The 26,562-nt window shown below is 43.2% G+C and overlaps 1 protein-coding gene across 1 annotated transcript; it reads right to left on the bottom strand.

Moving 5' to 3' along the window:
* Positions 1-490: 490 nt before the first annotated feature.
* Positions 491-17,137, bottom strand: p2rx3a (purinergic receptor P2X, ligand-gated ion channel, 3a). Its single transcript, XM_029729110.1, has 12 exons — positions 16,844-17,137; positions 16,524-16,659; positions 15,230-15,301; positions 14,767-14,836; positions 14,451-14,541; positions 14,232-14,309; positions 5,476-5,617; positions 5,086-5,222; positions 4,811-4,904; positions 4,660-4,725; positions 1,041-1,118; positions 491-809 (listed from the first exon to the last, which is right to left on the bottom strand). Exons 1-12 carry the CDS (start codon positions 16,972-16,974, stop codon positions 684-686), a joined length of 1,221 nt encoding a protein of 406 aa, XP_029584970.1. The 5' UTR covers positions 16,975-17,137; the 3' UTR covers positions 491-683.
* Between the last annotated feature and the right edge of the window lie 9,425 nt (positions 17,138-26,562).

Raw genomic sequence — 26,562 nt, 5'->3', positions numbered from 1 at the left:
TCCGCTCGTCGTTCCCTTATACCATAGTTTGGACATCTTAATTGTCAGTAGATACCACATTTGTTTTATCAGCTATGTTTTTTTTTAAAGGCAGTAAACAAGGCTGAATTAATTGTTTCGTTGCCAGACAAGGCTCCGCTGATAGCCAGGTGTAGTGGTGGTAAGGATTCACTCCATTGTGCTGGAAAGAAAGCTCTGCTGTTGGGGCTCTGCTGTTGGGACAGCTTTATGTAGGCCCTAACAGTTTGTGGGCACCGCTTGTCGCCGTTATAGTGTAATTAATGTATTGTTTAGTGTTGTGTTGTGTAGTGTCTTTGCTGGCATGCATCTAAAAACAATTTGGGGAGTTTGCCCCACCAAGATTTACATGCTAAAATCTCCACTGCTTCACCCACACGAACATGGAACATATCAACAGCTGCTGTGTGGGAGGATCCTCCTCTCTTCCGTTGGGTTGATGTGGACTGTCACTCAAAGCTTCTTCTTCTTCTTCTTCTTCTTCTTCTTCTTCTTCTTCGGTATAATGGCGGTCCCCAAACAAACGTTTAAGGTGCACGCCGCCACCTACTGTGCTGGAGTGTGCCATCAATCATGGTTTGCCTAATTCTGTACTACTAGAAAATAAAAAAAATGAAATAAAAATAAATCCCTATTAACTTCTAACAAACCCTGCCTCAAATCACTCAAAGCTGCTGGTCCAGGCAGAGGGAGACAGTTCCCGAGTCGTCTGAAGTCTTCTCCTCGGGTTGGATTGACAGCTGGCTGCAACCTTCTCGGGAGAGTAATATCTGTAACTGTGACTCAGAGACCTAGGGAGAGGGACAGAGGGAGAGACGATGGGGTAGAGGAACAGAGGGAGAGGAAGAGAGGGAGAGAAGATGGGGTAGAGGAACAGAGGGAGAGGAAGAGAGGGAGAGAAGATGGGGTAGAGAGAAAGAGAGAATAAGACAGAGTGGAGATGCTCTTCACCTCTCTCTCCCACAAACAAACGACGCATAACACAAAACAATATACTTGTATCTGAGTAATTAAAAAAGTACCATCTCAAATTTCTTGGCTTTGTATTGGTCTGCCCCCTTCAGGAAGTTCAGAAGAATGATATCACAGAGGACCGTACCCTGCAGCCAGTCAGAACGAAGAGTTATACAAGTTGATCTAACAAATTGTGAAATACAGTGAGCTCCAAAAATATTGGGACAGTGACACATTTTGTTGTTGTTTTGGCTCTGTACTCCAGCACTTTGAAATGACACAATGAATATGAGGAAAATGGTGCAGACTGTCAGCTTGAATTTGAGGGTATTTTCATCCATATCAAGTGGACCCTTTAAAAATTACAGCACTTTTTGTGTATAGTCCCCACATTTTATGGGGACCAAAGGTATTAGGCCAAATTCACTTATGTGTATTAAAGTAGTCAATAGTTTAGTATTTGGTCCCATATTCCTAGCACGCAAATATTACATCAAGCTTGTGACTCTACAAACATGTTGGATGCATTTGTTATTGTTGTGTTTCAGATTATTTTGTGCCCAATAGAAATTAATGTGAAATAACGTATTGTGTCATTTTGGAGACACTTTTACTGTAAATAAGAATATAATATGTTTCAAAACACTTCTACATTAATATGGATGCTACTATGATTATGGATATTCCTGACTGAATCGTAAATAATGATGAGAGAGAAAGTTACAGATGGGACCAAATACTAAACCTTTGACTACTTTAATACACTTATATAAGCAAATTTGACCCAATACCTTTGGTACCCTAAAATAGATGGAAAAGAAAGTTGGTTGCTATTTATGTCACACATGCAGCTAACAAAAATATATGGAAATGTCTGCTCTATTCAAAATTATAACCAACTAATTGCAGCATTAACACAAAAATTGAAGAGGCAAGTGGAAGGGGGACAAGGTAAGGAACCTGCATTAAAGACCAAAATTGGTTAAAGAAAATTGTGATAATAAAAAAGTATGCCAGTTTCATTTAAGGACCAAAAAATATACAGCTGTGCCATACAGGTTGCAAAATAGTCGGGAAGAGATTTTCGATTAATTGATTCCATGACACATGGTTTATGAACTGATACACAAAACGACGCCAGATTCAAAACTTTTTCAATTGAAATGATTAAACAAAATTCTTGTAACCAAAATGATGTTATACAGTATCTATAAGGGATACAACCATCCCAGCTCTGCAGATTTTGCTGTGAAGAGACAGAATCATTAGCTCACTTGTTTTGGTACAGCCCATAGTTTTGGTACTGCCCAGATTATGTACAGTAGCTTGTTTTTGGTTGCAGGTTCAGGAATGGCTTAAGAATTACAACATTTACCTGGAGCTAACTTTGCAAATAGCACTGCTGGGTGATTTCAAAAGTCATAGTCAATTGATCAATAATATAATGCTCTTAGCAAAACATTTTATCTTTAATTTACAATCGGTAGAAACTATGAGAATAGAAAGGTTCAGATACTTTTGTGAAACATTACAGCACAGTTTAAAAATATATGGCAGCTAGAAATCAAAACTGGATGGTCTTCAGAGATAGATGGGAGGGGTTGAGGGTACTGTAGCTGAAGAATGGGCAAGTCGAAAATCACCATCCTAACCGTGAAGCATGGTGGTGGCAGCATCATGTTGAGGGGGTGGTTTGCTGCAGGAGGGACTGGTGCACTTCACAAAATAGATGGTATCATGGAAGGAAAATTATGTGGATATACTGAAGCAACATCTCAAGACATCAGTCAGGAAGTTAAAGCTTGGTCGCAAATGGGTCTTCCAAATGGACAAGATAACTAATGTAAAATATACTGTGTCCGTAAAATGTATATAGTATGTACAGTTGAAGTCGGAAGTTTACATACACTTAGGTTGGAATAATTAAAACTCGTTTTTCAACCACTCCACAAATTTCTTGTTAACAAACTAGTTTTGGCAAGTCAGTTAGGACATCTACTTTGTGCATGACACAAGTAATTTTTCCAACAATTGTTTACAGACAGAATATTTCACTTATAATTCACTGTATCACAATTCCAGTGGGTCAGAACATTACATACACTAAGTTGACTGTGCCTTGAAACAGCTTGGAAAATTCCAGAAAATGATGTCATGGCTTTAGAAGCTTTTGATAGGCTAATTGACATCATTTGAGTCAATTGGAGGTGTACCTGTGGATGTATTTCAAGGCCTACCTTCAAACTCATTGCCTCTTTGCTTGACATCATGGGAAAATCAAAAGAAATCAGCCAAGACCTCAGAAAATAAATTGTAGACCTCCACAAGTCTGGTTCATCCTTGGGAGCAATTTCCAAATGCCTGAAGGTACCACGTTCATCTGTACAAACAATAGTACGCAATAGTACTCAGTAGAGTTAGGGGTAAATAATAAAGAAGGAAAATCAAATATATATTTACCCAAATATAATTAACCTAAAATGACATACCCAAATCTAATTGCCTGTAGCTCAGGACCTGAAGCAAGGATATGCATATTCGTAATGCCATTTGAAAGGAAACACTTTGAAGTTTGTGGAAATGTGAAATGAATGTAGGAGAATATAACACATTAGATCTGGTAAAAGATAATACATAGAAAAAAACATGAATATTTATTTTTATTTTTTCCCCATCATCTTTGAAATGCAAGAGAAAGGTCACAATGTATTGTTCCAGGTTAGGCGCAATTTCGATTTTGGCCACTAGATGAAACATTTTAGACTGATTCAATGAACCATTGCATTTCTGTTCAAAATGTTGTTTCAAGACTGCCCAAATATGCTCACTCCTCACTTAATAGCATGGTATTCTTTCACTGTAATAGCTACTGTAAATTGGACAGTGCAGTGAAATTAACAAGAATTTAATCTTTCTGCCCTTATCAGATGTCTATGTCCTGGGAAATTTTCGTGTCACTTACAACCTCATGCTAATCACATTAGACTACGTTAGCTCAACTGTCCCGTGGGGGGGACACCGATCCCGTAGAGGTTAAAATCAATTTGCTGGGCCTCCCGAGTGCCGCAGCAGTTTAAGGCGTCTCTACAGACCCGGGTTCGATCCCAGGCTATGTCACAGCTGGCCGTGACTGGGAGACCCATGAGGTAGCGCACAATTGGCCCAGCGTCGTCTGGCTTAGGAGAAGGTTTGACAGGCCGAGATTTCCTTGTCCCATCACGCTCTAGCGACTCCTGTGGCGGCCGGGGCGCATGCATGCTGACACGGTCGCCAGGTGTACTGTGTTTCCCCCAACACGTTGGTGAGGCTGGCTTCCGGGTTAAGCGGGCATTGTGTCAAGAAGCAGTGCGGCTTGGCTGGGTCATGTTTCGGATGACGCACAGCTCTCGACCTTCGCCTCCCCGAGTCCGTGTGGGAGTTGCAGTGATGGGACAAGACTGTAACTACCAATTGTATACCACGAAATTGGGAAGAAAAAAGTGGTAAAAAAGTATTTACTTTAAGATCATAGTCATTGTATAATTTAAAATCCAAAGTGCTGCTGCAGTACAGAGCCAAAACAACAAAACATTTGACACTGTCCCAATACTTTTGGAGCTTACTGTATTTGCTTTTAATGGTGGTAACATTCAAAACGTATTGCATGGCCTCCTTTTAACGTATACAGTCTGAGTACAGAAGCCTTACCAGTCCCACAGAGGTAAAGGCTGCCACTACGTTGATCAGAGTAGGAACTGTGTTGAACTTCCCTGCCTGAAAGAACAGAGACAGATGAATCCCATATGACACACAGATAACAGGTACGAAAGCACACAAACACACCCTAATCCACACTCACGAGGCCAGTGACCAGGATGTCAAAGCGGATGGCGTAGGCCTTGTGGAGAGTGCGGAACTCCGTCCCATTCTCATTTTTGTAATATTTGGCAAATCTGTGGAGGGAGATAGAGGAGGAGACAGTGTCAATGAACCCAGCTTTACAATGAGGAAGAGGGGGGTAAGGAAAATGGAGAGGAGAAAAAGATGGTGGAAAATGACCTGACAGAAGAAAGGGAGGAGGAAGAAAGAGGGGGGTTCCCTTGAACGACACTAAAATGAAAAGGGTTTCAGTACCTGAAGTTGTATCCCTTAGCGATGCCGTTCTTCTGAAACACAGCATCAAGTCGCGTAAAGGAGTAGTGTGGTTCACATCTCTCTTCTGACTCATCCAGATTACACTGCCATTCAATGTTGATCGCAATCTCTCCACCCTGATAGAGGGAGATAGAGGGAGGGAAGAGAAGGGGGGATAAGTGAGGAGAGGGAAGAGAAAATGTAGGGAGAAGCATGTGGGACTGGAGATATATAAAATGGAGAGGGAGAAGTGAGGAAGAGAGGTTAAGAAAGCAGAATGAGAGAGCGAGAGAGAGAGAGAGAGAGAGAGGGAGAGTAGAGGAAAGAAAGATGGAGACTCTCGGGGGAGAGAGAAGGAGAGGTGGAAAGAGGGGAGGAGATAGGTCTCACTGTCTGAGCGATGGTGGAGAAGTTCTGTCCTGTGTAGCGCAGCACCTCTCCCACCTTGAAGATGGGACAGTGGTGGTTGTGCTCCGGGTCATACGTACAGCTCCTGATATAAGTTGCATTCAGGGATGATGGGAAGTTCCCTCTGTGGGAGAGAGAGGGAAGGTAAAAACGCGAGCGATAGAGCCAAATCCCCTTCAGCAAAAAAGAGAGGGCAACGAGTTGACAGGAAAGCCCTAAAATATGCAAATGTGCTGAGGGAGCGGGTCAGGGCACTAAGAGATGACCTCGTCATGGAGGAGATGACAGCCAAGGCTTGTATTAAAATCAAATGTTATTAAATGAATGACACAGATAGACAACTCAAGGTTAAAACACATCCAATACTTACACTGGGTGTACTAAATGGCTCTTTCCATGACATATACTGACCAGGTGAAGCTAGGTGAAGGCTATGATCCCTTATTGATGTCACCTGTTAAATCCACTTCAATTAGTGTCGATGAAGGGGTGCAGACAGGTTAAATAATGTTTATTAAGCCTTGAGTCAATTGAGATATGGATTAAGGATGAAAAGGCAAGACAAATATTTAAGTACCTTTGAACGGGGTATGGTAGTAGGTGCCAGGCGCACCGGTTTAAGTGTGCCAAGAACTGCAACGATACTGGATTTTTCATGCTCAACAGTTTCCTGTGTGTATCAAGAATGGTCCACCACCCAAAGGACATCCAGCTAACTTGACACAACTGTGGGAAGCATTGGAGTCAACATGGGCCAGCATCCCCTGTGGAACGCTTTGGACACCTTGTAGTCCATGCCATGACAAATTTAGTCTGTTCTGAATATATATTAGGAAGGTGTTCTTAATGTTTTGTACACTAAATGTACATAATAATATACTAATATGACATGTAACATCGATGAAACAAAGTTAATAATGTAACAACGAAAGAAAAATAATAATGATAGCCTGATTTAAATATTAATTAAGAATGATTCCATATAATATCTATTGTTTACAGGAAACTCATTCTCCAAATATAGATGAGTTTGGGTGGGAAAAGGACTGGGATGGAGAAATATATTTTTGTCATGGGCAAAGAAACTCAAAAGGGGTGACTATACCAATTAATACACATTTTGATCCGATTGTGGAAACTGTGCAAACAGATCAACAAGGAAGATAGATTATTTTAAATAATCTATTGGACCAAAAACAGATCATGCTAATTAATCTATATGGGCCAAATAATGATGATCCATACTTTTCGAAAAAATTATATTCTATTGAGCTCACAAGCAATGAAAGAATCTCTTATTATGGTGGGAGATTATAATACGGTTTTAAGTACCTCAATGGATCGTAAAGGAAATCACACTACAAACTATCAAACTATCAAGCACTTAAGGAGATCACAAAGATCATGGATACATTAGAACTTGTGGATATTTGGAGGTTGAAAAACCCTGACCTAGTGAGATATACATGGAGGAGGCTTAATCAAGCTAGCAGTCTTGATTACTTCCTAGTCTCGTTCCTGCTGGCATCAAAAGTACAAAAAAGTATTAATAGGAGACAGAATGCGATCAGACCACCATCTAATTGGCCTCCATTTAACTCTGACAGCAATTCCACGTGGACGGGGATATTGGAAATTTAATCAAAGCCTATTGGGTGACAATTTGATCTTAACTAAGACAAAATAATTCATAATTTACTTTTTTTGTACAACATAGGTACAGCAGATCCCCTTATTGTATGGGACACTTTCAAATGTACTTTTAGAGGCCATTCAATACAATACTCATCATTAAACCAAAAGCAGTTTAGGTCAAAAGAGATTAGACTAATAAAGGAAATAGAGGAAGTAACAGTGCAGGTAGATGGTAACAGAAACTGTACTATAGAGGCACAAAATAGGTTAGAGGAAAAACAAAAAGAAATGGAGGTACTTATTCAAGAACCATCAAAAAACGAAAAGAATGCGAATTGGATGGAAAATGGTGAAAAATACATAGAAATACTACCAAAAACAATTTACAGAAACTCGTTACAAATGATGGAGTTATCCATGATACACCAAATTATATTTTGAAAGAGGAAGCAAAATATTTTAAGCAAATGTTTTCTTTTCAGTCTCCTCCATGTCCACTGAATGATGTTAACTGTAAGGATTTCTTTCCTAATAATAATTTAAATTTAACACATTTACAGAAAGACCTGTGTGATGGCCAACTTACAGAAGAGGAACTTTGAGGCAATACAATCTTTTCAGTCTGGAAAAACACCAGGGCTTAACAGTATATCAGACCTTTTTTGATGTACTCAAAGATCCATTGATAGCATGTTTTAATTACTCTTATTCCAAATAATCCCAAACCTGTGGCCTTAAAGAGCAGCTGAAGACCACATGCGATCATTATGCAATATCAATTGAGGATGCTGAATTCACTGTTTTTATTCAGCAGTCGCAAAAGGAACATGGGAAAGAGTGACTTTTCCTCCATAATGAGTGTACTTGACAGCTGCCCTGATGATATTTTCCCTAATATAAACTCTCTGTTAAGGATCATTGTCACACTTCCAATGACATCATGCAGTGTGGAGAGACTTTTCTCAACAACAACCAGGATAAAAAAAATCATCTTCGCACATCAATGACAAGCGCCCGGCTGAACCACTTCGGTTTGCTGTCTTTAAAACATGATCTGACATATACATTGGATTATGATGAAATCATCACCATATTCAACTCAAAGCCTCGCCGTCTGCGCCTTGTGATGTAGGTCATGCCGTATAATACGTGTTGGTGCTGACATCTTCAGGACAGGAATACCGGTTTACTTAACGGAGGAATAAACACACATGTTCATCATTGGTGTTTTTAACCAGAACGGGGAAAATGCACTTTATTTTATTTTCGCACATGTGCAGTCATACATCTCTCATAGGGCATGACTGTACCAGTGTAAGAACACAACTCAACAACATATTAGTCCACATGCCAACAATACGTCTACTAAAGGTAAGGTACCATGTTATAGTACTACTGTCCGCCGTGGTATAAATTGTAACATCAAATATAGGCTTGTTTTTCCATCGAGATTAAAGTGCGTCTGAAGATTCGTTTTATGTTGTTGACAACTGGTCTAAAGTTACTGTCTTATTTTAATATGCTAATAATCGTTTTTTCCACCATTCATTTTTCACATAGGGGATTTTAGAAACACTTCAAATAAGGGCTGTGTTCCGTGTAGGCTGACCCTAGCGTGATGTTTTGATAACGTGTAAATCTCTCTCGGACAAGGTGACTTTTATCAATATATTCGCCTGTATTCACCCCCTAATATTAAATGCTAATTAGCTGCTAGTGTGGCTATCATAAAGAACTACAAATGTCATGATGATCTGGACGAGACTGACAAATCGAGGCAAAGGTAAGAATCTCTGGATTAACTATCTAATGTTATCTACATTTAGTCATGATTAAATTTCGTTATATTGACAATTCTGTGAACAATTTTGTGCAAGTTTGAAATTGACGCAATACCTGTTAACAAAGGTGTCAGCTAGAGATGATGTGTAGGCGCTCGCAGCGATTAGTCTTGCATGATGTCTACTTTGATACTAATTAGCATTTTTGAATTTGAGATGAAATTGAGCCGAATATATTTATAAAAGTCACCTTGTCCTGGAGAGATTTACACAGCTTTCAAAACATCATACCAGAGTAAGCCTACATGAAACACAGCCATTATTTGAAGTGTTTTTCCTATTTCCTTTTTCCTATTTTCCCTATGGGAAAAATGAATGGTGGAAAAACGATTGGAACCATTTCCCTGTTTGACCGCTAGGTTTTATGGGTATCATGACACTTCCAATGTGGGGCTCTATTGGACTAACATGCCCTGATGAGGGCCTTCATCAGAATCACCCCCAAGCGCAAGGCCACATTTGGTGTTTTATGACTGGCGGCAAGCCATAAAAAATGTAACCTCAGCAATTCTTGAGCTTGGACGCTGCCATTGGATGTGACGCAACGCGAGCGCAACACGGGCAGTATGGCTGCTTTCATTGATTTCAAAGGAAGCATTCCCTCAATTGCTGATGTCTGACAGCAAAGCCACACCCGATGGTGTAGTGTGGCAGGGCCGTTAATGTGTTGTCTTCAGAGGAGGCTGGTGGGAGGAGCTATAGGAGGATGGGCTCATTGTAATGGCTGTATTGGAATGAATGGAAAGATATCAAACACATATGGAAACCACATGTTTGATTCCGTTCCATTTAATCCATTCCAGCCATTACAATAAGCCTGTCCTCCTATAGCTCCTCTCACCAGCCTCCTCAGGGTAGGTTTAACAGAGCAAATGAAATGTAACCATACTTTATTACATATGTCATCAATGATACTATTTAGGTCTATATAACTTTTGCAAAGTCATCAACAGCTATTGTTCCAATTCAACCCAGAATTCAACTATACTGAACAAAAATAAAATGCAACATGCAACAATTTCAACAATTTTACTAAGTTACAGTTCATATACGTCCCCGTAGAGCATGGAAATTGCAACGCCAGCGGTGTGGGTTCGATTCCCACAGGGGACCAGTACGAATGAAAACGTATGCACTCACTACTGAAGTCACTCTGGATAAGAGTGTCTGATAAAAGTGTCTAAGAGTGTCTGATAAGAGTGTCTGATAAGAGTGTCTAACAGTGTCTGATAAGAGTGTCTAACAGTGTCTGATAAGAGTGTCTAACAGTGTCTGATAAGTGTCTAAGAGTGTGATAAAATTGTCTAAGAGTGTCTGATAAAATTGTCTAAGAGTGTCTGAGAAATAATCTTTTTGTGCGTATGGAACATTTCTGGGATCTTTTATTTCAGCTCATGAAACATGGGACCAACACTTTACATGTTGCATTTATATTTGGTTCAGTATAAAAATAGACAATACATATAGGCCTAGGGTTTTAAGCTCTTGTTGATTTCAAATGTAATGATATTTAGTGGCATTGAATTGTGTTTAGTTGTCAACGTAACCAAATATCAACATTTGAAGGAGATGTATCTTCTGCTTGGAAAGTTCCATCTGTCGCACTGATTTAGTCTGGCTTTAAATCCAGTTCTACAAATTAATAATTTATATGTTGGATTCACATCTCCATCTCAACCAAAAATCAAAGTTAAAGAATAGGACTAAATCAAATCAAACGTTATTTAAAGTGCATTTAGAGATTGATTTAGTCTTCTTTAATTTAGATTGTTGGTTGAGATGGAGACGCATATCCAACATATTAATTATTAACCTGTAGACAAACTGGAACAATAAATAGCCCATTAACTAGTTGACAAGTTAACAAATGATATGTTGCATTCACATCTCCAACTCAACCAAAAAATTTTGTTAAAGAATGTGATTAAACCAGGTGCTCACATGGAACTATCCAAGCAGTAGATACAGTGCATTCGGAAAGTATTCAGACCCCTTGACTTTTTCCACAATTTGTTACGTTACAGCCTTATTCTAAAACTAATTAAATAAGTGCACCAATCTACACTCAATACCCCATAATGACAAAGTGAAAACAGGTTTTAAGGAATTTTTGCAAATGTATTAAAAATAAAAACTGAAATACCTAGTTTACATAAGTATTCAGACCCTTTGCTATGAGACTTGAAATTGAGCTCAGGTGCATCCTGTTTCCATTGATCATCCTTGAGATGTTTCTACAACTTGATTGAAGTCCATCTGTGGTAAATTCAATTGATTGGACATGATTTGGAACGGCACACATCTGTCTATATAAGGTCCCACAGTTGACAGTGCATGTCAGAGCAAAAACCAAGCCATAAGATCATAGGAATTGTCCGTAGAGCTCAGAGACAGGAATGTGTCGAGGCACAGATCTGGGGAAGGGTACCAAAACATTTCTGCAGCATTACAGGTCCCCAAGAACACAGTGGCCTCCATCATTCTTAAATGGAAGAAGAGCTGGCCGTCCAGCCAAACTGAGCAATAGGAGGAGAAGGGCCTTGGTCAGGGAGGTGACCAAGAACCCGATGGTCACTCTGACAGAGCTTCAGAGTTCCTCTGTGGAGATGGGAGAACATTCCAGAAGGACAACCATCTCTGCAGCACTCCACCAATCAGGCCATTATGGTTGAGTGGCCAGACGGAAGCCACTCCTCAGTAAAAGGCACATGACAGCCCGCTTGGAGTTTGCCAAGAGGCACCTAAAGGACTCTCAGACCATGAGAAACAAGATTCTCTGGTCTGATGATACCAAGATTGACCTCTTTGGCCTGAATGCCAAGCGTCACATCTGGAGGAAACCTGGCACCATCCCTACGGTGAAACATGGTAGTGGCAGCATCATGCAGTGGGGATGTTATTCAGCGGCAGGGACTGGTAGACTAGTCAGGACTGAGGGAAAGATTAATGGAGCAAAGTACAGAGAGATCCTTGATGAAAACTTGCTCCAGAGCCCTCAGGACCTCAGACTGGGGCGAAGGTTCACCTTCCTACAGGACAATGGGAGAAACTCCCCAAATACAGGTGTGCCAAGCTTGCAGCATCATACCCAAGGCTGTAATCGCTGCCAAAGGTGCTTCAACAAAGTACTGAGTAAAGGGTCTGAATACTTATGTAAATGTGTAATTTCAGTTGTACATTTTTTAAACATTTACAAACAGTTTTTGAATTTATTTAGCATCTTAAAGTTAAGGCTATCTTACAAATGAATGGAACATTCAACCTTAAAATTAGTAGCACATCCATGGCCACATGTTGAGCTTTCTGTAACTATAAAATGTCTTCTTATGTAATCATATAAAGCGTGCATATTATAGAATGCATAGATCATCGCAGGTCTGTGGAGATCTTCACAATTGCTGTAATTGTCACGCCCTGATCTGTTTCACCTGTCTTTGTGATTGTCTCCACCCACCTCCAGGTGTCACCTGTTTTCCTCAGTAGTCCCTGGGTACTTATTCCTGTGTTCCCTGCTTGTCTGTTGCCAGTTCGTCTTGTTTGTCAAGTCAACGAGTGTGTTTTTCCCATTCTCCTGCTTTTTCCTTCTCTCTGTTTTGCTATTCCTTCCGGTTGTGACCGTTGCCTGTCTGGACTCTGAACCCGCCTGCCTGATCATCCTGTCTGCCCTGACCTCGAGCCTGCCTGCCACTCTATACCTCCTGGACTCTGACCTGGTTTTGACCTTTTGCCTGTCCACGACCATTCTCTTGCCTACTCCTTGGATTATAATAAATATCAGAGACTCAAACCATTTGTCTCCCTTGTCTGCATCTGGGTCTCGCCTTGTGCTCTTAAAATAATAATCTGTGCAGAATCTCAAATGGTATTGATCACTTGCTCCATGTATTTTTGATGTAATCCCAACCGCAATCCAGGTCATTTGGTTCTGGTATTAGATGCACCGTGATAACACAGTAATATGTTGTATAAATAAACAAAATATCTGACATTGTATTCACTTTGCTGTGCTTATAAATGGTTGAAAGTGCAGTGATAGCGCGTTTAGATGACAACTAAACCAAAAATCAGACGTTGTTTTTCCATTTGAATTAGGTTGTGTTTTAGATGGTTGAAAGCATTGTGGTAACACACTGGGAATTCAACTAACTTTTGGCTGTCTTTCTGAGTCGGTGAATATAGCTTGTAATCTCATTGATCAACGTCTCAACCAAATATTACCCAATGATAAACGTCGAAATGATGTGGTGTGCCCAGTGGGTTGTGGGTAATATGGGGTTGGCTACAAACGTGTCAACTGAGCTTTTTCTCTTCTTGAACGCATTTGTGTTATGTTGTGGTTGGTTGAGAATTATTTTTTGAATGTGTGCTTTGGTGGGAGGCTTTGGTGATAAGTGAATTGACTTTGCTAGATTTAGTTGGGTGGCACCGGCCTGATTCTCCACGGAGAGCGCTCAGCTCTGTTTTGTAAGTGATGTGCTCATGATTTATTCCCTTACCTATTCAGTTGTGGGGGGTTGGATTCAGACACATGCTCTGCTGTGCAATAGACAGTTTCGTTTGAGTTGAGTAGGTTCTCTCTCCCTCCTCTCTGTCCCTCTTCCCCTTAAGGTGAATATCTAGTCATCTGGAGCAGTGCTCGCAATAGTCTTCTATTTTCAATTCACAATTCTAAACTTGGCAAAAAGGGACCAATATCAAATAAGGAACATGTCACTCTCTCTCCCTCGGCTCACAGGCCTGCTCTGGCCCATGTCAAACACGTATACATACTGCTTATGAGCCCACTAGCAAGCAACACAGGGCGCGGCGGTGCTGGATCGAGGTCAGCGATTTTCTCCAAGATGTCTTGCTTAGCTGTCCATGGTCATGAAACTGTTTTTTACCCCTTCAGTTTTTATTAGGCACAATCTTGTGTTAACTCATTTTGTTACAACGCCCCTCTCATTTTCTCTCTCTCTCACACACACACACACACACGCCTGTTGTAATTATGCAGTACAAAGAAATATGTGCGCTGTTCACAACAGGCTTTTTTTGCAAACAGCCATGAGTTAAATGAACTGAGGCTGCAGTGATACTGTTAACCAATCGTGTCCTATGCTCTGGGTACTCATCACGTTAGGAATTCAGATTTTATTGTTAGTCTCACTACTCAAAACAACTTCCCGCGGATATGGGTGAGACCTGCTGAAAGTACTCAAGCACAACTTCATAAAGGTCTGCCCATTACAGCCCCAGAAATGGGAGGTGTGTGGGACTCACCTGGTAACGTTGAACATAGGGAAGCGGATACTATTCTTGATGAAGATGGTGAAGTTTTCCACTTCCATCATTGGTTGCCTGAGAAAGGGGGAGTGTGTATATATATATATATATATATATATATATATATATATATATATATATATATACAGTACCAGTCAAAGGTTTGGACACACATACTCATTCAAGGGTTTTTCTATAATGAGAGAAAGGTCTTACATGTTGACTTTGTCGTCCTCTGCAAGGCACCAACCCTCCATCTCACAGCGTCGTCCTCTAGAGGAGTTCACACAGGCACCAGTTATTATTCCTGGGGGAAGATAGAGAGTGAGAGTGAGTAAGGGAGGGAGAGAAGGAGAGAGAGACAGAGAAATAGAGAAAGAGAGTGAGAGAGAGTAAGGGAGGGAGACAAGGAGAGAGAGAAAAAGAGACACAGAGAAAGAGAGTGAGCGAGAGAGAGTGAATGAGAGAGGTGAAAGATGGAGTCTCAGCACGGGAATGATGGAGAAAAGAAGAAGAGAGGAGAGGGACTCACCGTTTCCAGTGGAGCTCCCCAAATACTTGTCGCACTCTTCATCCGTGTTACACTTGTACTTGCTTCCACTCTGAACACAGACAGTACAGATACGCACATAGATGCAGGCCTGATACATACACAGGCAGTAGCATTGCCCTATGATCAGAAACTCTGTCACCACCCAATATTAAATGCCTTAGCTTTTGTCAGTGGTAATGGCCGGGACTTCATAGAGTAAGTACACTGTATTGTTATAAACATGGTATAGGTGCAGTGTTTCCCAACTCCAGTCCTCGAGTACCCCCAACAGCACCTTTTTGTTGAAGCCCCAGACAAAAACACCTGATTCAACTTGTCAAGGGCTTGATGATGAGTTGACAAGTAGAATCAGGTATACTTGTCTGTGGCTACAACAAAAGCCACTGGTATAGAGTGCTGGAGCAGGTAGGTACATGGTACATGTATACTGGACTGGACTCACCTCCGGGCAGAATCCTTGGAACTGGTTCTCTGTGATGATGAGCTTGGTGATGATGCAGAACACTGCGGCACCCTGTCAGATCATATTCAAACCAACTGTTTAGCCGAAACATCGTCAAGGCAACATATCAGGCCTACTGCTAAAATCATCTCAAAGCCTCAACCAATGCACGAGTCCGTCATTATTTAACCCGTTTGTTGGGCTACTGCTAAACTAACGTAGTAGCTATACATCATGAGCCACTCAGCCACTTCTTCCACCCAACCAAAAGACTTTTCCATCATCACCTCACACAAAACACTTCCCTTTAAGTGTTTAAAATGACCACCACTAAGTGCTCAATTACTTTATACCAAGTATCAAAAGACTGTTCGGGTATGTTTCAACTGAGTGAACTCTGCCTACATATTGAGATCATTTAATCAAAAGTTGAATCAATATTTTGTATATTACACAGTATACACAGTTACCCTCCCCTACTTATTTATTTGGACAGTGAAGCAAAAACTTTTGATTTGGCTTTATACTCCAGAATTTTGGTTTTGGGATAAAATATTTTATATGAGGCAACAGTCCTGAATGACACCTTTTACTTGATGGTATTTTCATTTAATTTAGAAATGAAAGCATTTTGTGTATCTAGTCCCCCCATTTCAAGGTGTCATAATTATTTTGAAAAATTCACTTATAATGTATTAAACGGATACTTCACCCAAATTACAAAATTAAATTGGTTTCCTTACCCCGTAAGCAGTCTATGGACAAGACATGACAGCAATTCATGCTTTGGTTTAGTTTCCTTGGCACTGTTTCCACATGCTAACGTTTTAGCATTTGTGGCACAAATCCCATTCAAGTCATGGGACCAATATTACAATTTTTTGTGCATTATTTATCATTAATTTCTATTGTACACAATATAATCCAAAAACGTTTGACTACTTTAATACACTATAAGTGAACTTGTCCAAATACTTATGACAGCTTCAAATGGGGGGACTAGATACATAAAGTGCTTTAATTTCTAAACAGTAGAACAGATATGTATGAAAACACCCTCAAATAAAAGGTGACATTCTGTACTAACGCCTTATATAAAACAGTTGATCTCAAATCCAAAATGAGTATAGAGCCAAATAAAAAAATGTTGCTTTACTGTCCAAATTAATACGGAGGGGAGTGTACAATATACAGGTTGTGTACAGTTACTAAGTATGGTTGCGCTGCAGTATAACCTTAGTGTTGTCTCAGATTAGGGTCAAGGGTTAGGGGTCATGGTCAGGGTGTCACAGACCTGTGTAGGGGCGACATAGTCCGCCACATCCATCACGCGGTTGTTATGGTAACCGAAGCCCTTCACCTTGGTCATGACAGAAGACTCGATGCCCGAGTCTCTCACCTGGTACGCCTTTTCGTGTAAAAAGACCCAACTAAACGACAACAGAAAGAGAGATAGATGGAGGCGAAGATTGTGGAGAAGGACAGGGAGAGGGATGGGTAATGAAGGAGGATTATTAACAAGCGTTCTAGAATGTTGGAGAGAGGAAAGGAAATGAAGAAGAGAGGTCAACATTATCACACACACACACAGAGGCAAAAACAGGTTGTACAGACCATAGGAAGTAGATGATGATGAGTAGTTGTACGACGCGGTTGATGATTCCAACAGACCTGCTCTTCACCACCACCGACTTGGTCGTCTCGTAGGTGAAGAAATCCGTAATAAAGGCCCATATCTTAGGCATCCTGGGAGTTGGGTTGTGTGTATGTGTGCATGTGTCTATATGAGAGACAGCTACAGCGATAAGTGTATTTTGCCTCAGTTTCTTTAGAAGTATGTGAGTGAGAGCCTTTAGTTACCACACAATGCTGCTGATAAGACTTTTCGCATAAATTCCCTGTGTCCTCTCTTTCTTCGTTTCACCCTATCTGTGACTCTAGCTCTGTAATGAGCATTCCGTAGGTCACCCTGTCCCCCTCCCTCCCTGCCTCTCTCTCTTTTTCTCACACATTGGGTAATGGTCATATTGTACCTCCCCCTTTCTCTGAACAAAGAGAAAAAAGGAAAACAACTCTGGCTTTTTATCTCTCTATTCCTCCATCACATACTCTCCCTCTCCTCATCATAACAGTTCTCTGCTCTGACTCCTGAACAAACAAAAGTCTCTAAACACAAAACACCTTTAAATCCAATTTAACCCCATACAAGCCAACAACAGAACAACATGTGAACAGTACTCTGCAGAACAGAACAACGTAGACAGTACTCTGTAGAACAAAACAACATGTGGACAGTACTCTGCAAAACAGAACAGCGTGTGGACAGTACTCTGCAGAACAGAACAGCATGTTGACAATACTCTGCAGAACAGAACAACACGTGGACAGTACTCTGCAGAACAGAACAACACGTGGACAGTACTCTGCAGAACAGAACAACACGTGGACAGTACTCTGCAGAACAGAACAACACGTGGACAGTACTCTGCAGAACAGAACAAAACGTGGACAGTACTCTGCAGAACAGAACAACACGTGGACAGTACTCTGCAGAACAGAACAACACGTGGACAGTACTCTGCAGAACAGAACAACACGTGGACAGTACTCTGCAGAACAGAACAACACGTGGACAGTACTCTGCAGAACAGAACAACACGTGGACAGTACTCTGCAGAACAGAACAACGTAGACAATACTCTGCAGAACAGAACAACATGTGGACAGTACTCTGCAGAACAGAACAACGTGTGGACAGTACTCTGCCTAACAGAACAACGTAGACAATACTCTGCAGATGTCACACCCTGATCTGTTTCACCTGTCTTTGTGCTTGTCTCCACCCCATCCAGGTGTTGCCCATCTTCCCCATTATCCCCAGTGTATCTATACCTGTGTTCTCTGTTTGTCTCTTGCTAGTTCATTTTGTTCGTCAAGCCTACTAGCATTGTTCCCCTTGCTCCTGTCTGTTTCTAGTTCCTGTTTTCTATTTTTCTCGGTTTTGACCATTCTGCCCACCCTGAGCCTGAGCCTGCCTGCCATTCTGTACCTTGTCACATCACACTGGATTATTGATCTCTGCCTGCCTGTCTTGTTTGTTAATTCAACCAGCGTTTTTCTCAGCTCCTGCTTTTCCCCAGTCTCACTTTTTCTCGCCTTCCTGGTTTTGACCCTTGCCTGTCCGGACTCTGAGCCCGCCTGCCTGACCACGCTGCCTTTCCCTGACCCTGAGCCTGCCTGCCGTCCTGTACTGTTGTCCCTTCTCTGGATTACCGACCTCTGCCTGACCTGACCCTGAGCCTGCCTGCCATCCTGTACCTTTGCCCCACTACTCTGGATTATCGACCCCTGCCTGCCTTGACCTGTTGTTTGCCTGCCCCTGTTGCTGTAATAAACATTGTTACTTCAACACAGTCTGCACTTTGGTCTTACCTGAAACGTTATAGATCTGGATTACCGACCTCTGCCTGCCCTTGAGCTGCTGTTTTGCCTGTCCCCTGTTCTAGTAATTAACTTTTGTGACTTCGACACTGTCCGCATCTGGGTCTTCACTAAAATGTGATAGTACGAACTGGCCATGACTGACCGAGCAGACACAGACCACCTCCGCAACGCCACCTCCTCCCAAGGAGTCACCATTGGAAGACACAAGGAGTTGCTTCGTGGTCTTATGGAAGAGTTCCAGACCTTGACCGAATCCCATGACTGAGCGTTGAACACATTGCTGGAGCAATTCCGCGGGTTGTCTGTTAGGCAGCCTACTGCGACGGTAACCTCCCAGCCCCTCAGTAACCCGGCTGTTAGCAGCGCCGCTTCCCCGGCCACCCCAGTTTCCCGGGAACCCCGCTTACCTCCCCGGAACACTTCAATGGAGAGTCGGACAACTGTCAGGCATTTCTCACTCAGTGTTCCCTCATCATCGAGCTGCAGCCTTCCTCCTTCCCCTTGGACCGCTCTAAGATAGCGTACCTCATCACGTTAATGTTCGGGAGGGCTCTCGCCTGGGCAACGGCAGTATGGGAACAACAGTCGGCCGTATACTTCAGTCTGGAGGAGTTCGTGGCGGAGGTAAAGAAAGTTTTCGATGCTCCACTGTCCAGGAGAGAGGCTGCCCGGAAGTTACTCGAGCTTCGGGCAGGACTCCCGCAGTGTGGCAGACTATGTGGTGGATTTCCGCACATTGGCAGCTGAGAGTGGCTGGAACCCAGAAGCGCTGTTCAACATGTTCCTGCACGGAGTTTCGGAGGAAGTAAAGGATGAGCTTGCAGCCCGGGAACTACCGACGGATCACAACTCACTCGTCGCCTTCACCATTCGGTGAAGGCATCCCGGAAGTCCGCGAGTTCTCCATTGCCAAGAGAACCCGAGTTCCCCTGAGAGTCTCCGAAGTCTGCTGTCTCCAGCCGAATGGCTATACAGGCTTCACACTAAGAGTTTTCTGTATTATGGGACTACTGGTCATTTCGTCTCCACCTGTCCACTAAAATACCAGGCTCACCAGTAGGAGCGAGTACTCTGGTGCGCAATACGAATAACTTTTCCTCTCCCTTTACTCGCATTCCTTTTCATGCATGTTGCTGTGGGGGAACCAATTGAATCTCTCCGGGTTCTCATCGACTCATCATCGATGAGAGCTTTATGGATGCTACCCTGGTGTCTGAGCTGGGCATTGCCACTCAGCCCATCTCCATTCCCATGGACGTTAGAGCGCTGGACGGGCGCTCTATAGGCCAGGTCACCCACAATACCACCCCCATCAACCTACGTGCATCAGGCAACCACAGCGAGACGGACCGATTCCTGCTCAGTAAGTCTCCTCAGGTTCCCGTGGTATTGGGATTCTCTTGGCTCCAGCGACACAAGCCCATCGTAGACTGGACTGCTGGTGCCATCATGGGCTGGAGCCCGTTCTGCCACGCTCATTGCCTGAAGTCAGTGCATCCTGCCCCGGGATGTCTTCCTGAGGTCTCGGAAGTTGCTCTGGACCACTCCACTATTCCCGCGGAGTACCAGGACCTCTGGGAGGTGTTCAGTAAGGCCTGGGTCACTTCGCTTCCGCCGCACCGACCCTATGACTGCGGGAATGACCTTCTCCCAGGCACCACTCCGCCCTGGGGTGATTACAGTCTCTGTCGAGTCCAGAGACCAAGGCTATGGAGACCTACATTGAGGACTCCCTAGCTGCAGGGTTCATCCATCCTTCTGCCTCCCCCACTGGCACAGGGTTCTTCTTTGTGGAGAAGAAGGACAAAACCCTGCGCCCATGCATCAACTTCCGGGGCCTTAACGTCATTCCGGTGAAGAACCGCTACCTGCTACCACTCATCTCCTCAGCCTTCGAGCCGCTCCAGGGGGCTACGGTGTTCTCCAGGCTGGACCTACGGAATGCCTACCACCTGGTGCGGGTACGTGAAGGTGAGAGTGGTGGTGGATTGGCCCCAGCCTACGTCCAGGGTGCAGCTGCAATGTTTACTGGGATTCGACAACTTTTATCAACGCTTTATCCGGGGTTACAGTACCCTGGCTTCCCCTCTGTCTGCACTCACCTCTCCCAAGGTTCTGTTCACGTGGTCCCCAGCTGCTGACCGGGCGTTCCGGGATCTCAAACACAGTTTCACCACAGCTCCCATCTTGGTTCATCCTGACCCGTCCCGCCAGTTCATGGTGGAGGCCGATGCTTCGGATGTCGGAGTGGGCGTGTCCTGTCCCAGCATTCTACCCTGGACCTCAAGTTACATCCCTGCGCCTTCTTCTCCAATCGCCTCAACGCCACGGAGAGGAACTAAGATGTGAGGAATCGTGAGCTTCTCGCGAAGATGGCATTGGAGAAGTGGAGGCACTGGCTGGAACATCCGTTCATTGTGTGGACCGACCACAAGAACCTGGAATATCTCCGCACCACCAAGCGTCTCAATTCTAGGCAAGCTAGGTGGGTCTTGCTTTTGACCCGGTTCAACTTCTCCCTCTCATACCGACCGGGATCCAAGAATGTCAAGCCGGATGTGCTGTCACGCCGCTATAGCCCCACGGCTACAACCCTGGAAACCCGAGACCATCCTTCCCACATCGTGCCTGGCAACGACACTCAGCTAGGGAATAGGGAAGCAGGTTCATGAGGTGCAGCTTTCCCAGCCGAACCCCAGGGGAGTGGGCCAGATAACCAGATGTTTGTTCCTGACGCAGTCCGCTCCTCAGTCCTGGAGTGGGCCCACTACTCCAGGCTTGCCTGCCACCCGGGCTCCCGTCAGACCCTGACCTTGGTGCGACAACGCTTTTGGTGGCCTACCATGGTTCCTGACGTCTCCGTGTTCGTTGCCGCATGCATGATCTGTGCGCAGAACAAGACTCCTCGGCAAGCTCCGACTGGTCTCCTTCAACCTCTGCCTGTCCCTCACTGTCCCTGGTCTCACATATCCTTAGACTTTGTCACGGGTCTCCCCCCGTCTGATGACAACACCGCCATCCTGACAATAGTGGACCGGTTTTCCAAAGCCGCCCACTTCATTCCTTTTTCCGGATCCATGGACTCCCAGTGGACATGGTCTCCGACCGGGGTCCTCAGTTCTCGTCCCAGTTATGGAAGGCGTTCTGCACACTCATTGGGTCGTCGGCCAGCCTGTCCTCCTGGTTCCACCCCCAGTCCGACGGCCAGTCGGAGAAAGCAAACCAAGACCTGGAGAAGACTCTTCGCTGCCTGGTTTCGAATACGCCCACAACATCCTTCCTTGCTCTGCCACGGGTCTCTCTCCCTTTGAGTGTTCCCTGGGTTATCAGCTCCCGCTATTCCCTGAGCAAGAGGTCGGCATACCTTTGGTCCAGATGTTTGTGCGCCGCTGTCATCATACCTGGAAGAGAACCTGGTCGGCCCTTCTCAAGACCACTTCCAGGTATCAACAACAAGTGGACCGCCACCAGACCCCAGCTCCCCGGTATAGTCTCGGGTAGAAGGTATGGCTGTCCACCCGGGATTTGCCCCTCCGGGTGGAGTCCAGCAATCTTTCCCCCCGGTTTATTGCCCCTTTCCCCATCTCCGTCATTAGCCCCTCTGCTGTTCATCTTCTGTTGCCCCGTACCCTCTGTATACTTCCCACTTTTCATGTGTCTAGAATCAAACCTATCTCTCTCGTACTGTCACACCCTGATCTGTTTCACCTGTCTTTGTGCTTGTCTCCACCCCCCTCCAGGTGTCGCCCATCTTCCCCATTATCCCTAGTGTATTTATACCTGTGTTCTCTGTTTGTCCGTTGCCAGTTCGTTTTGTTCGTCAAGCCTACCAGCGTTTTCCCCTTGCTCCTGTCTGTTTCTAGTTCCTGTTTTCTAGTTTTCCCGGTTTTGACCATTCTGTCTGCCCTGACCCTGAGACTGCCTGCCGTTCTGTACCGTTTGGACTCTGATCTGGATTACCGACCTCTGCCTGCCCTTGACCTGTTGTTTTGCCTGCCCCCCTTTCTAGTAATAAACTTTTGTTACTTCAACACTGTCTGCATCTGGGTCTTCCCTAAAACGTGATAGCAGAACAGAACAACGTGTGGACAGTACTCTGCAGAACAGTAAACACAGAATAGTAGATGCCTTTTAGAGATCAATACAAACTATATGACATATCATTATGGGTCTAATGATAATGGCTATAATAGTCACGCGTAGTCATCCACACAGTGTTAATGCAATAATTTCAAAATGTGTGTGTTTGCTACGTGTGTACATGTGTGTAGTGTCTAGAGACCGAGCTGGAAGATAGCATCTCTTCATTTCTTAAGTGGTTCCATTACGTCTATGGCAAATTACAGTAATGCAACGCAATACAGTTATTTGAGCTGAGTGCACACACCGAGGCAATGTTGTCACGTTCCAGGAAATGACATGGTTCTCTGAAATCTATATACACTTCAGACATAAATGTTACATGAGAGACTTAATAAGAACCAGGAAGCACACATGACCGCATGCTAATGACACAAGAGAGACAGAAAGAGAGAGAGCGAGCGAGAGAGGGAGTTGTGAAGAGAGAAAGACAGAAAGAGAGCGAAAGAGAGAGAGAGAGGAAATAAGATTGACTGAGGTCTCTCTCATTACTAAGATTTTTGTGAAAGGGAAAACCACAAGTTATCATCATACAGGAAATGGACTCAGCATGAACAGATAAACATGCACATGCAAAAAAGTAAGTCTTAGCAAAATTATAGATAAACACATAACCCAGGGTTCCCCAAACTCGTTCCCAGGGCCCCCTGGGTGCACATTTTGGTTTTTGCCCTAGCATTACAAAGCTGATTCAAAAAATCTAAGCTTGATGATGAGTTGATTATTTTAATCAGCTGTGTAATGCTGGGACAAAAACCAAAACATGCACCCAAGGGGGGACCGAGGACTGAGTTTGGGAAACGCTGACATAAGGGATTGAGTTGCAGTGACCTGAGGCAGGGAGGGATCTCTGATGAACATGGTAAAGCTTTTAAAAACCACACTCCCCACCTTACCAATCACCTTTTAAAAATAACATTCACCACCTTACCAATCACCTTTTAAAAATAACATTCACCACCTTACCCATCCCCTTTTAAAAATAACATTCCCCACCTTACCCATCCCCTTTTAAAAACAACACTCCCCACCTTACCCATCCCCTTTTAAAAATAACATTCCCCACCTTACCCATCCCCTTTTAAAAATAACACTCCCCACCTTACCCATCCCCTTTTAAAAACAACACTCCCCACCTTACCCATCCTCTTTTAAAAACAACACTCCCCACCTTACCCATCCCCTTTTAAAAATAACACTCCCCACCTTACCCATCCCCTTTTAAAAATAACATTCCCCACCTTACCCATCCCCTTTTAAAAATAACACTCCCCACCTTACCCATCCCCTTTTAAAAACAACACTCCCCACCTTACCCATCCTCTTTTAAAACCACACTCCCCACCTTACCAAGCACCTTTTAAAAACAACACTCCCCACCTTACCCATCGTCTTTTAAAAACCACACTCCCCACCTTACCCAGCACCTTTTAAAAACAACACTCCCCACCTTACCCATCCTCTTTTAAAAACAACACTCCCCACCTTACCCATCCTCTTTTAAAAACAACACTCCCCACCTTACCAAGCACCTTTTAAAAACAACACTCCCCACCTTACCCATCCTCTTTTAAAAACCACACTCCCCACCTTACCAAGCACCTTTTAAAACAACACTCCCCACCTTACCCAGCACCTTTTAAAAACAACACTCCCCACCCAGACCCTTTTAATAAGCAGCCTTACTATTCTGACCCCACTCTACAACCACTGTCTCTACGGTGCCTCGCCAACAACTATCATTATAATTCACTCTGAAACAACCATCCCTGCTTAGTTAAACCATATATATATATATATATATATATATATATTTAAAAATAACATTCCCCACCTTACTCCAACCTAAGTGTATGTAAATTTCCGACTTCAACTGTAATATATATTACAGTTGAAGTCGGAAATGTACATACACTTAGGTTGGAGTATTTAAAACTAGTTTTCAACCACTCCACAAAATGTATTGTTAACAAACTACAGTTTTGGTAGGCTAATTGACATAATTTGAGTCAATTGGAGGTGTACCTGTGGATGTATTTCAAGGCCAACCTTCAAACTCAGTGCCTCTTTACTTGACATCATGGGAAAATAAAAAGAAATCAGCCAAGACGTCAGATTTTTTTTTTTTAATTGCACAAGTCTGGTTCATCCTTGGGAGCAATTTCCAAACGCCCGAAGGTACCACGTTCATCTGTACAAACAAAAGTTCGCAAGTATAAACACCATGGGACCACGCAGCCGTCATACAGCAAAGGACGTTGTGAAGATGCTGGAGGAAATAAAAAGTATCTATATCCATAGTAAAACATGTCCTATATCGACATAATCTGAAAGGCCGCTCAGCAAGGAAGAAGCCACTGCTTAAAAACCGCCATAAAAAAGCCAGACTACAGTTTGCAACCTCACATGGGGACAAAGATCGTACTTCTTGGAGAAATGTCCTCTGGTCTGATGAAACAAAAATAGAACTGTTTGGCCATAATGACCATCGTTATGTTTGGAGGAAAAAGGGGGAGGCTTGCAAGCCGAAGAACACCATCCCAACTGTGAAGCATGGGGGTGGCAGCATCCTGTTGTGGGGGTGCTTTGCTGCAGGAGGGACTGATGCACTTCACAAAATAGATGGCATCATGTGGTAGGAAAATTATGTGGATATATTGAAGCAACACCTCAAGACATCAGTCAGGAAGTTAAAGCTTGCTCGTAAATGGGTCTTCCAAATGGACAATGACCCCAAGCATACTTCCAAAGTTGTGGCAAAATGGCTTAAGGACAACAAAGTTGTATTGAAGTGGCCATCACTAAGCCCTGACCTCAATCCTATAGAAAATGTGTGGGCAGAACTGAAAAAGCGTGTGAGAGCAAGGAGGCCTAGAAACCTGACTCAGTTACACCAGCTCTGTCAGGAGGAATGGGCCAAAGTTCACCCAACTTATTGTGAGAAGCTTGTGGAAGGCTACCCAAAACATTTGACCCAAGTTAAACAATTTAAAGGCAATGCTACCAAATACTAATTTAGTGTATGTAAACTTCTGACCCACTGGGAATGTGATGAAAGAAATAAAAGCTGAAATAAATCATTCTCTCTACTATTACTCTGACATTTCACATTCTTAAAATAAAGTGGTGATCCTAACTGACCTAAGACAGGGAATTTTTACTAGGTTTAAATGTCAGGAATTGTGAAAAACTGAGTTTAAATGTATTTGGCTAAGGTGTATGTAAACTTCTGACTTCAACTGTATATAAGTAGCAGGAAAATAATTTAAGGTCCTCTCTTTGTATTAAAGCCCCAGTGCACTCAAAGCTTGATTTTTCCTGTGTTTTATGTATTTCCACACTATGAGTTTGGAATAATACTGTGAAATTGTTAAAATTATGATAAACCCTTTTAGTGTATGATCTGTTTGAAAAGAGCGCTTGAAATTTCTGCCTGTTTTGATGGGATGGACTTTTGGCCTTCCATGGTGACATCACCATGCGGTAAATTTGTTGAGACCAATAAGACCAATTTTCAGTTTCCCCTTCCCCACTCAGACCACTGCATGACAGTCCTAACAAAATTCTTGCCAGCAGTAAGGTACTTAATTGTTACCCAGAAATGATTTGATATTGAGATAAAAATGGCTGCATTGAACCTTTAACAACTTTCTGCATCCAGGATGAGGTTCCTCATGGTTCACTTTTTGTCCCGTCCCTCCACACACTCACTACTACAACCAGTCTTGTTCTGTTATTATACAGGGAAT

This window comes from Salmo trutta, chromosome 3, assembly GCF_901001165.1.
Source record: "Salmo trutta chromosome 3, fSalTru1.1, whole genome shotgun sequence".
Lineage (NCBI taxonomy): Eukaryota > Metazoa > Chordata > Actinopteri > Salmoniformes > Salmonidae > Salmo > Salmo trutta.
This window is presented reverse-complemented; position numbering and strand designations above follow the sequence as displayed.

Coding starts and splice junctions, on each gene's coding strand:
- p2rx3a (XM_029729110.1), bottom strand. CDS start 16,974: ATGCCTAAGATATGGGCCTTTATTACGGATTTCTTCACCTACGAGACG. Junction 14,542..14,766: donor GGGGAGCTCCACTGGAAACG/GTGAGTCCCTCT, acceptor ATCTTCCCCCAG/GAATAATAACTGGTGCCTGT. Junction 1,119..4,659: donor CCTTTACCTCTGTGGGACTG/GTAAGGCTTCTG, acceptor GACTGGCTGCAG/GGTACGGTCCTCTGTGATAT.